The 10,905-nt window shown below is 41.3% G+C and overlaps 1 protein-coding gene across 1 annotated transcript; it reads left to right on the top strand.

Annotated features, from left to right (window-relative positions):
- Nucleotides 1-4,284: 4,284 nt before the first annotated feature.
- On the top strand, nucleotides 4,285-10,700 carry dmbx1a (diencephalon/mesencephalon homeobox 1a). The gene is made up of 5 exons (XM_021311692.2): nucleotides 4,285-4,607; nucleotides 7,955-8,124; nucleotides 8,988-9,166; nucleotides 9,550-9,934; nucleotides 10,011-10,700. The coding sequence occupies exons 2-5, from the start codon at nucleotides 7,971-7,973 to the stop codon at nucleotides 10,460-10,462; spliced, it is 1,170 nt and encodes a 389-aa protein (XP_021167367.1). The 5' UTR covers nucleotides 4,285-4,607; nucleotides 7,955-7,970; the 3' UTR covers nucleotides 10,463-10,700.
- Nucleotides 10,701-10,905: the final 205 nt, after the last annotated feature.

Here is a 10,905-nt window from a genome sequence, read left to right as displayed (position 1 = left end):
ATAAGCATGTGCATAGATCTGAAAAAAGCTTTCCCATCTTTTAGATATTAAAGGAGGATTTATCAAAGATTTAACAGGTCTAACCCAGCGCTGCAACACACAGGCTAAAGAAAAGCAGCACTATAAAATACGTCATATAGATTGGTTACATTTCATTGGTCATCAGACTTCAAAGCAATCTTTCTTTACAGTTTTTTTTTTTATGTGAACATATCCACCAATGAGAAATTTGGAGTGTCTCCATGCAGAGAATACCGGGAGATATTTAGAATCCTCCATCATGAGTGAATGTGTGCTGCTTCTGGAGGAAACCAGGAGCTATTTACCAAAGTATGGCTTCCTGTGTTTAACCACTCACCTAGTGAACTATTCCGCCTGTGGAGGAGCAGTCAGTCATGGTGACAAACAACTGGTACTCAGACATGAAATATATGTTTGACTTTTTTCTGGTCGCTCCCCACACCACCATTGTTTTATTGTGTTAAAAACAAAAGTAAAAAAACAAAAACACATTCTCTATTTTTTTCATGATTTATTACCTATAAATTCTTATGGGAATTTTATGTTATGTTGTTTTGACCTATTAAAGCCTTATTTCACACAACGCTTTAAAAAAAAATCACACCTGGCCTTGTTTATTTGAACATACTAATTTCAAATCCTTTTTTAGTCCTCAAAGCAGACGACCAGGGTGTGATCCCTCATGTCTCGCCCCCTTCTCTATCTGCCTGTTTATTGTGTGAAAAAAGGCCAATAGCTTCACAAGATCTTATTATCCATCAATTTCACTTCAAGTAAGTTTACCAGCTCTTATTCACGGGTCCAGGCAATAGAAAACATGACGTCACACTAAGTCACACTAAAGGGTGTCAGTTACTGAAGCTGGAGTTGGTACATTCTGCACTAAATTAAAGGCCTATCACAATATTTAAAGATATCTGAATGTTATTTAATCATCTTTCGTTCAAAATCCAAATTGCTTTTTGTTCCATCTGAACTAGATTATCCCACACCGAAAAGAGATTTTTAAAAACATTGTTTAAAATAAGAGAAATCTTTATCTCATATTTTTTTTGAGCTTTTTTCAGCTAAAGGTCCATCTTAGATTCAAACAGGCAAGAAAACAGCAATATTTAGATGGGTGAAAATTGGGCTGCACCCATCGCACATTTTTTGAAACAGTTTTCATTTGGAAAGGCTCTTCATAAATGTGAGTGGCACTTCATGGAACAACTGCCGATGTGTTTATGAATACAGGACTCCATTAAGATCTGGTTCTCAGTCAGAGGTCAGCTGCTGCGCTGACACACGCACACGTTAAACATCTTCAGGTAAGAGCTTGTCAATGTAGTTTACCTCTTCCAAAAAAAAAAAAAAATATTGACCTTCCCAGGATGATCTCCACTAGTTTGATCTGAGAGTGTGAGATTTTTCCTCTTCTGACAATCTCTTGTTTTCGCTCTTTCCTCATCTCCTATTCTGTGGCACTCTCTTCGCTTTTTCCTCTCTTTTTTTTTCCAACGGATAGGTGGATTAGGGCAGAGGGGCTTTTGTTTAGATAAAGCGAAGGATTAGGGAGAGATTTGCCCCCATAAAGTTGTGGGCTTGATGGGCCTTTTATCCCTGCATGTCCCTAAAGCTGTGTTGCCTCTGGATTAAGACTATACAATGGGGCCCCTTGTGCAGAGGGATCCGGGCCAGAGAGAGAGAGAGAGAGAGAAAGACTGGGAGCAGGGAAGGAAAGGAAAAAGGAATGAGACAGAGGGATTGAGACAAGGGAGAAAAGAGGGCAGAGAGAAAGAGAGAAGAGGACGGAGGGAGTGAGAAAAAGAGGGGGGAATTATCCAGCTTTTCCAGGAAACTGACAGGTTGAAAACTTTTAGAGGAGGGATTTGCAGAGGAGATTCTGAGATCTTGTCACCAATAAAAGGGATTTCAGAGGACTCAGAGGCATGCTGCTGACAAAGAAACCGTATCATTGCTGCTATGTCTTTAAAATGCATACATATAATAGGATTTATATATATATATATATGTGTATATATATATATATATATATATATATATATATATATATATATATATATATATATATATATATATATATATATATATATATATACTAGGGGAGCAGGTTTTACTATGGAGGTACTGCTAATAAGGTGTCTGAGAGGTAGCTGCTGGCAAAATTGCTTTGTTATTCTTGTCAAAAACGGTCCCCAGCAAGAAGTCAATTTTAAAGCACAAATCAAAATGATTAATTGCTGTGGGATGAACAGATGCTGGAATACCCTTGAATGGTGCAGGGGAGGCTGAGGCTTGCTGGCATGCACACCTAATGTATTAATGAAGTAGCAGAAAGCATCATTAGGAGCATTAATTAGCTATTGGAGGGCAGGATGCTGTGATAAGAAAGATTCCAAACAAGTGGGCTAATTATGTATTGACACGAGCAAATAAGAAACAAATAATTTTGCTTTAAAGCTCGAATCACTCCCCTGTTTTTATCGATTTGTAGAGTCTGCTTGTGTGCCACGTTGTTCATTAGCTGATTAATATTTGAGGAGAAAAGCATTTCCAGCCAGAGTGTTACTTTTTTGAAAATGCTCCGTGTTCAGTGTCCACCTTGCGTTAGGCAGTGAGCAGGGGTGAGAGAGGAGGGAAGGGGGGGGGGGGGTCCCATAAGCCCATCTGATGCGCTGGACAGCTCTGGTCGCTCTAAGGAGCTTTAGGTGGAGAGGCGCGGAGAAGAAACTCTTTCTCGCTTTAATTGCTTTAGGGACGGTGCTCACAAAGAGACAGTGGCCAGATTTACCTCCCGTTTAAGTTCTTATTTCCATTGGTTCACAAGTTAATCCTCTTTCTCTCTCGGAGCTCGGAGAAAACCCGAGTGATAGGAGCCCAATACCGAAGCGACAGAACCAGAGGCGCACTCAAGTCTCTTTTCTCAGACCTCGAAGCGCGCACATGGAGCAAGTTGCAGAGGGTATATAATGATTTTAAATGAAACCCTTGGGAGAGGTAACGTCGTGTTAGCACGAAGGGTCATTTAATATCACCGGCCTAACGCGATTTAGAATTTAAATTTTACATTTTGTTACATTTCACACCAAATTTTTTTTGACGAATTTATTATATGCACAATTTAAACCCTCTAATTTTAACATGTACATAATTGGTAAAATTATTCATCATTAGTTCAATTTGATAAATCAAAAACTTTAAACAAAGAATTTAAAAAAAACATGCTAAACTTTAAGTATAACGATCACAAATATCTGATCGCTCCTGAGTAAAGATTATTCATTTTATTCCAAATTGCGACCAAAAAAAGCAATCCCCCATCTCGTTCCCAGATTTATTTTGTAATACACAAACTAAATAAAAGTAACTCAAACTTTATGATAAATGCGCATTGCAAAGCCTACATAGAAGCACTCTGGCTTCAATTAGTACAAGAACGCAGGGGATTTTCTTTAATTGTCATTATTCCAGTAAATATTTTACCTACTGTTCAGATTCATTGAACATTGTGCCCATACGAAAACGTAAAAGCTATAGGCCGTGCACGTTCTCAGGGAAGCTCCCAACAAAATATGCAAGCTTTACATTGAAAGGCTATTGCGCTGCCCTTAATTCCCTACCTAAACGGTTTTGCTCCGGGAGAAGAAATCCTCTCTAAAAAACCCTTCAAGAAGAGAAGGGCATTATTGCCCTAATCCTCTTACCCGCAGTCATTTCAAGACAGAGGTTTTTTTTTTTTTTTTTTTTTTTTGGAGGCTGAGATGGCGTCTTGTCTTTCCTATCCCTTCCCCAAATCCTTCCAGGCCCGGGAGAGGCTCTAAAGGCAGCACCCTGGCATCTCTGGGCCATCTCCGCCTGTCTCCTCCAGAGGCATGGAGGGGAAAGCCGAAGAGCAAACAGATATAAGGAGCTCGTTTTTCTCCTCCGAGACAGAGGGTGGACTCTTCATGGGAATAGTTTATCAGGGCAAACCTGAGGGGATTTAAAAAATAAAATAAAATATCTTTCCACCAATTATTTATAATTTAGCTTAAATAAATCATATCAAATGATCATATCAATCAAATAATCACTTTTATTCAGAATTAATAGCCAAGAAAATGAATGTAGCCTACATATATTTTCTCAAACGCAACGCAGAGTTGTCTATCAACTTTACAAACAGAAAAAAAAACATGACTTAACAGATAAGGGGGAGGAGGGGGGGTTAGTAAAGATAATGTGCCAAAACCTATCATGTTTGAAAATAACCGAGGACGTCAGCTACGTGCGACTGGCGGAACACAGAGCCAATCAAAAGCCCGAACGACCCCCGTGGAGCTCTCCTTAAGAATGCCTCCGCGGGGATGTCTCGCGCACCAGCAGATGGCGGTTTCCCACCACTAGCGCGAGACGCTGAATGAAAGCACCGAGGAGCGCGCGAGCGAGTTGGACTTGAGGTGGAGCAGCAGAGCGGAGTCTGACCCGGTTGTAGGAACCGACACGCGGGCGGTAGATAAAGCGCAGAAACACCGAGTTCCGGAGCCCGGGCTGTCTGTCCGACGGAGAAGGGGACGGGAAAGACGAACCCTTCTGGATCACAGGTAGCTAACTGAAAAATGACCTTTTTATCAGTTTTGATTCATTCCACATCATTTAATGTTTGCATACACTTTTTATTCGATACTCAGTTTGTTTGTAAAGTTGCTGATGTAGCTTTAAAAAGCATGACGCTTAGCCTATATGCAGACACTTTAAAGGCTTTTTTTGTTTGTTTTTTAAATAATTATATTTTGATCAATTCTTATAAAAAAGACAAGAAAGTTAATGGATGGATACAAATACTGAAATGGATATTAGGCTACAGCCACAGAAAGAATCCTAGAATTTTCTTTCACCAATTAACTCAATTTATAGTGTATTCTTGCTATTATAATTATGACCGGACTGTGCTGTATATAACTGAATCTGCGAACTGTCTTTTTGGGTTGAATACATTTATGTGACTTCGATTATTTATTTTGACTGTCGGATTTGAACCTGTTTGGGCTGAAAAGTGTCTTTAGACCACATTTATCGGTCGTAAATTGGCGTTTTTTTTTTTTTTTTAATTAATAGAAAAATAAATGACTCCCAATTGGATGACTTTTTAATGCATTCTCTTGTTTCAGTTACAACTCCTCTATCCTTTTAGCTCATGTATCCTGTGAGATAAAAGTCACATGTGGCCTATTTATTTGATGATTTTTTAAAAATTATTATTATTATTGTTTGGTTTTATTCTGGGGGGAAAAAAAGTCAAATTGATCTGAAAATTAACACTAAAAACAGTGTCGTCAATAATTCAAAGACTGACTATTAGTGATAAATTGTGCAGCCATGCATCGAACATTTCGGCTCTAAAGCGTGTTGATTACCGACCAGTTGTCCCTGTCTCTGTAAAGTTGTCGCAGGTCACATAGGAGACCTACTGTCTGTTCAGGTCTCAAAGAGACGCTCGCCTTTACTTTCACTTTGTTTGATGAGCCCGACAAATGCTGACATCACAACAACCTTAAACCAATCTGGTCTCAGGGTGAAACGCATCCGCCACAACAACATGTTTGCAACCATCGCAGCTTCACTGTTCAAATAAAAGCGGAATCCCTCGCGCTCTGACAGTTCACGCTGCATGACGTAACGGATAAACAGATCGTTGGGTCGCCTCGTGGCCCCGAGGGGGAGAGAGCAACTAACATTTTTCCTAATTTAGTCGGATCAAAGAGCATCACTGTACAAGGCACATTTCCATAATGAAGGTTTGATAATGGAAGCGTTCAAAAAGCCAGCCGGGAGCGGGGCCTGATTTAGAGCCTGAAGCTCAGAGCGGGTTATGAATGACAACCACGGCCACGACAGCTTTTGTGCAGAATTTGTTTTGGATGAGCAATGCTGGCAATGATGATGGGACAGTTAAAAATAATTTAAAAAGAAAAAAAGCAGCAAAAAGTCTCTTAGTTTTGTATGATGGCGTGTGTCTTCCTGAACGCTGAGCAGGTGAAAACAAAAACGTGTGTCCCGCATGTAAGGATGTATTATTATTTTTTTAATTGTGCGTGATTTTGCTTGATGTCAAGAAGTAAATAAAAGCAACTGCGGCGAAAGTGCGTGCCCGTCACCCAAACCCTGCACGAGGAACGCACGCGCGCTCTCCCTGCGCAGCGCGCGCAGTCCGTCCGCGTCAACGTTGATGATAAATGGAGGGCCCCGCAGTCGAAACCTATTTGCACTTCCATTAGACGGAGAGCCAAATGGGGATCAACATGCATATTTTTTTTTACCCGCGGAGAAGCCATACATCTCAGCCAAAACGTTGCCCCAGGGCGGTGGGATAAGAGGCCGCCAGAGAGCGGTGGGAGGGGGCGGGGGAAGGAGGGGGTGCGGGCATTCAGCTGGAATACTTCAGGGAGCAAAGTAAATGTTTAGCGAAGCACCTTCTGTCCCGGCGAATTAAACTATTCCCCACTGCCCTCTGATCACATTCATCAGCCGCCGCGGCCACTTAATAGGCTGGGAATGGCACTGCGGGCAACTCATGCACACGCACGCAGGCGCGCACACGTGGATACAGCTACTAAAACTTAGGAAATTGTCCGAAAACCAATGTCTCATGTTGAAATTTAGATTTAACGCAACGGAATTATTATTACATATTATTATTATTATTATTATTATTATTATTATTATTATTATTATTATTATTATTATTATTATTAGTAGTAGTAGTAGTAGTAGTAGTAGTAGTAGTAGTAGTATTTTAGTTAATTTTATTTATATTTTTGGCCTATCCACAATGAAAGTCGGGTATAATTCCAAACCAGCGCAAGTAAACATTTATTACCATATAGTTCTGTTCGGTCCAGTTTGAGGAGAATTGACAACAGATAAATCTTTTGTAACATATTTGTTTGAATTGATCAGAACTTCGTGTTTTTAAACACGAGCAACAGTGAGTTAAGAAGTCAAAATAAGGCCAGTCTTTTGTTTGAATTCACCTAAAATTTATTCTAAAAACCTTAAAAAAAACGTGTAAAAAATTATTATTTTTTTTTATTTGAAAGGCTTATCTGTCATTTCACTTTTTTAACCAAAACGAGTAGTTATGGACAAATAAGGTTAATGCTTCAATAAAAAATTAACGCTGTATATTTTTTTGACCTTTGTAATTTTTTATTGTTTAAAGACAAGTTCCCATGATAGGCAACACACCGGGGAAAACGTATATGCTGGTCTCTTTATTATATTAGGTATAATTTGGTCCGTAGAAAGAGCCTGTCCGATCGTGTCCCCCTAAAAAGAATAAAACAAAATACATACATGAAAACTCCTGAAGGGGAACCACAAAACACTTAAAAAAAATGTTTTTAACTAATATTTTGTTTTAGGAATAAGAACATTGCCCCAGGAATTAAATTTTATAAAATGATAAAGACTGATAGAGAGCAAAGGACAGAACGGTTGATATGAAATGATTTGGTTACCGCGTTTTACAGCCGAGACGCGGAACAAATCAGCTTATATTTTTTCCAACACATTTCATCGCTGCTTTGATCTGTCAGTGTAACGCTTTCAGTGGGGATTTGGGCTCTCCGAGAGCTGAATACGTTCATGAATAAAGCATCCGTCACGGTTCATTACGGGAACGAGCTATAATTACCCCAATTAAAACTCTTTTGTATAATTAATGAATTGAGCAGAGCGATAATTGGATGTTAATGGATAACATTTTAGTCTGAGTGCGCGCAATAAAATCTCCTGGCCCCTGGAGCTCCATGCTGTCATTTAACTATAATAAAATGCTTGCGCAGTTAACGCCCGTGTTCCCCCTCACCGGAACAACCGCAGCGTGGCCATGAATGAGGGAATCAGGAAGACTCACAACCGCCCGGTTCTGTTCTGCTGCGCCCCGCAGGTGCCGACCTCTCATCATGCAGCACTACGGGGTGAACGGCTACTCTCTGCACGCCATGAACTCCCTGAGCGCCATGTACAACCTGCACCAGCAGGCCGCTCAACAGGCGCAGCACGCGCCCGACTACCGGCCCTCCGTGCACGCGCTCACACTGGCCGAGAGACTAGCTGGTAATTGAGCGCATGCTCAAACACAAACACAAACACACGCACTTTCAGTTACCTCACACAGTCCGTTTTAACCCCAGCTTGGCCTGTCTGTGCTATAGTTAACATGTCTTAATGTGGTCCCTATGCGGAGCCACAAGGGCCACGGTCCAAAATAAAGGCAACATATGACGTCACCCTGATGGACGTTCAACTTGAGAAAATACATTGTTAAAATTAATACATTTACACTTTTGGATTTTGATCTTACAGTAATTAATTACATTTTAATGAAAGTATTACGTTTGAAATTCATGATTAAGAAAAGTAAATATTTCTATGTAAAAACAAAAAAACAAAAACAAAATGTATTTATGTAATTACTTCATGGATCGTGTGCTACATTGCACCAAGAATTTATGTAATCTCTCCCTGTGACTCATCAACAGACCCTGACATCTGCTCTCTCATAGCAAATCACTTTTAATCCATTTTATTATCTTGTTTAGTGCAATGTTAGGCCAGCCTACTGAATCTGATGGGTATTCAGATAATAAATACATCCAGCATTGGACTAATAATATCTAATTTAATACTAAATCATTTGTATGAATATTTTTGTAATTGTTTACGTCTTTAATCCTAATTGTACAGATTAGGGATACTTTGAAATATTTGTTAAACTAATTGATGTATTTCATCAGTTGTAGCCCTTTTAGTGCCAACAGTTTGAGGCCGGTATTACCTATATTGCTTTGATTTCTTGAATTATTTGGGGCTCTAATCTAGAAGATTTATTGGGACTAAACGACACTGTTTTTCATCTGAGTACAGTAAAATAAAACTTGCCCCGTTTCTTTTCTCTTCCAACGGCTGCACATTTCAAGACATCATCTTGGAGGCTCGCTATGGCTCCCAGCACCGCAAACAGCGCCGGAGCCGCACGGCTTTCACCGCCCAGCAGCTGGAGGCGCTGGAGAAGACCTTCCAGAAGACCCACTACCCCGACGTTGTGATGAGGGAGCGGCTCGCCATGTGCACCAACCTGCCTGAGGCCCGGGTGCAGGTAGGCATGTCCAGATAGCTCTTCAGAAAAATGTAAATAACAAATGGCCGATTAAACTTAAATTATGGAACTGAAAATGTTAAAGTATTTTACTGCTCATTTATGTGAGGGTTTCTTTAATAAGAATTTTATGCAAATGCTGGTAAATTCTTTAGACATGAAAAATTGTATCACAACAGGGAGCATTATGAAAATTAAATAAAAGCTGTTTGAGACATTTTTTAAGGGAAAAAAAAAACCTTTAAAAATTAAAAGATAGAATACATTAATCATGAATCAAAAACCTGTTGAAAAATGTTTGTCAAATAAAAGGATCTTTGAAATTGGCGTTTCTCATTGTGCTGACCTTGTCCCAAATCTTCTGCTGTCCTCTTTGCCTTCAGGTGTGGTTCAAAAACCGCAGAGCAAAGTTCCGCAAGAAGCAGCGCAGCCTGCAGAAGGAGCAGCTTCAGAAGCAGAAGGATGTGTCGGGAGAAGGAGGAAGCGAGAAGGAGGAAGTGCCTCCCTCAGCCACCATCCTTCCTGACACCCAGCTCCCTCCTTCATCCTCCTCCCCTTCCTCCTCTTCCTTGGAAACAGAGGTTCCTATGGTCCGTCACGTTCCTCTGGACATGGAGCTGAACGTGACCTCAGCGGAGCATTCAGGCAGCGACTCGGCAACAGAGGACAATGCCACCGACAAGGAAGACGAGGCTAACAGAGAGGAGAGGAAGTGTGAGACCCCAGGGGATCCCTCCCCAGCTTGCAAAAGGCTCAGCCCCAAACCGGGTAAGATTTACAAAGACAGAAACTAGCTCAGCAGCAACTAACAGATAAACTGATGAAAACCTCTTTCTCCGTCCAGATTCTCCGCTGGTCTCTCCATCAGTAACGCCCTCCTCCTCCAGCAGCAGCAGCAACAGCCTGGCTAACACAGCTGCTCTCTCTCAGAGCCACTCTTACTCGTCCTCTCCCCTCAGCCTGTTTCGCCTGCAGGAGCAGTTCCGCCAGCACATGGCTGCCACCAACAACCTGGTACCCTACCCGGCGGCTTTTGACCTCACCGCCCCATCCTCGCTCCCTTACCTCGGAATGAATGTGAACATGCCCCCTGCACCGCTGGGCTCCCTGCCCTGCCAGTCCTACTACCAGTCCCTGTCCCATCATGCCCAGCAGGTGTGGAACAGCCCGCTGCTGCAGGCCTCCACTGCAGGGGGACTCAGCAGCCACAACAGCAAAACCACCAGCATCGAGAACCTGCGTCTGAGAGCCAAGCAGCACGCTGCCTCGCTGGGACTAGACACGCTGTCTAACTGAGACTGTGGAGGACAGTGTATATAGGGAGGGAGCCTCAACCTTCACGACACCTTTACATCATGCTATATGTCTTTGTGATGGTCATGATTTTCCAGCACCCAGGGATGAACAGATGTAGGACAGATGTGAACAGGACAACGCCTGCCAAGAGGGTTTGGACCTAGATATATCACACTTAGAGAGGTTTCAGGATGTTTGAATCAAGGTTCTGTTAAAATAATCTAAGCAGGTAATATATATATATCACATGAAAAGTAAGGAGTCCCAAGGGTCTTTTTTGATTTTTGAAAGCATTAATTCACAACATGTACTCTGCAGCACTATTTAAAAATAGGCTTAAAGAAAAAATGTAATCAGTCAAAATCACAATTAGGACCTGAAAGCAAACCAGAAATCCCTGTCAGCTAGGAACAACCTTTTCAGGGCATCTCTTCTCTCTTGGC

The sequence above is a fragment of the Fundulus heteroclitus genome, chromosome 6 (genome assembly GCF_011125445.2).
Source record: "Fundulus heteroclitus isolate FHET01 chromosome 6, MU-UCD_Fhet_4.1, whole genome shotgun sequence".
In the NCBI taxonomy this organism is placed as follows: domain Eukaryota; kingdom Metazoa; phylum Chordata; class Actinopteri; order Cyprinodontiformes; family Fundulidae; genus Fundulus; species Fundulus heteroclitus.
This window is presented reverse-complemented; position numbering and strand designations above follow the sequence as displayed.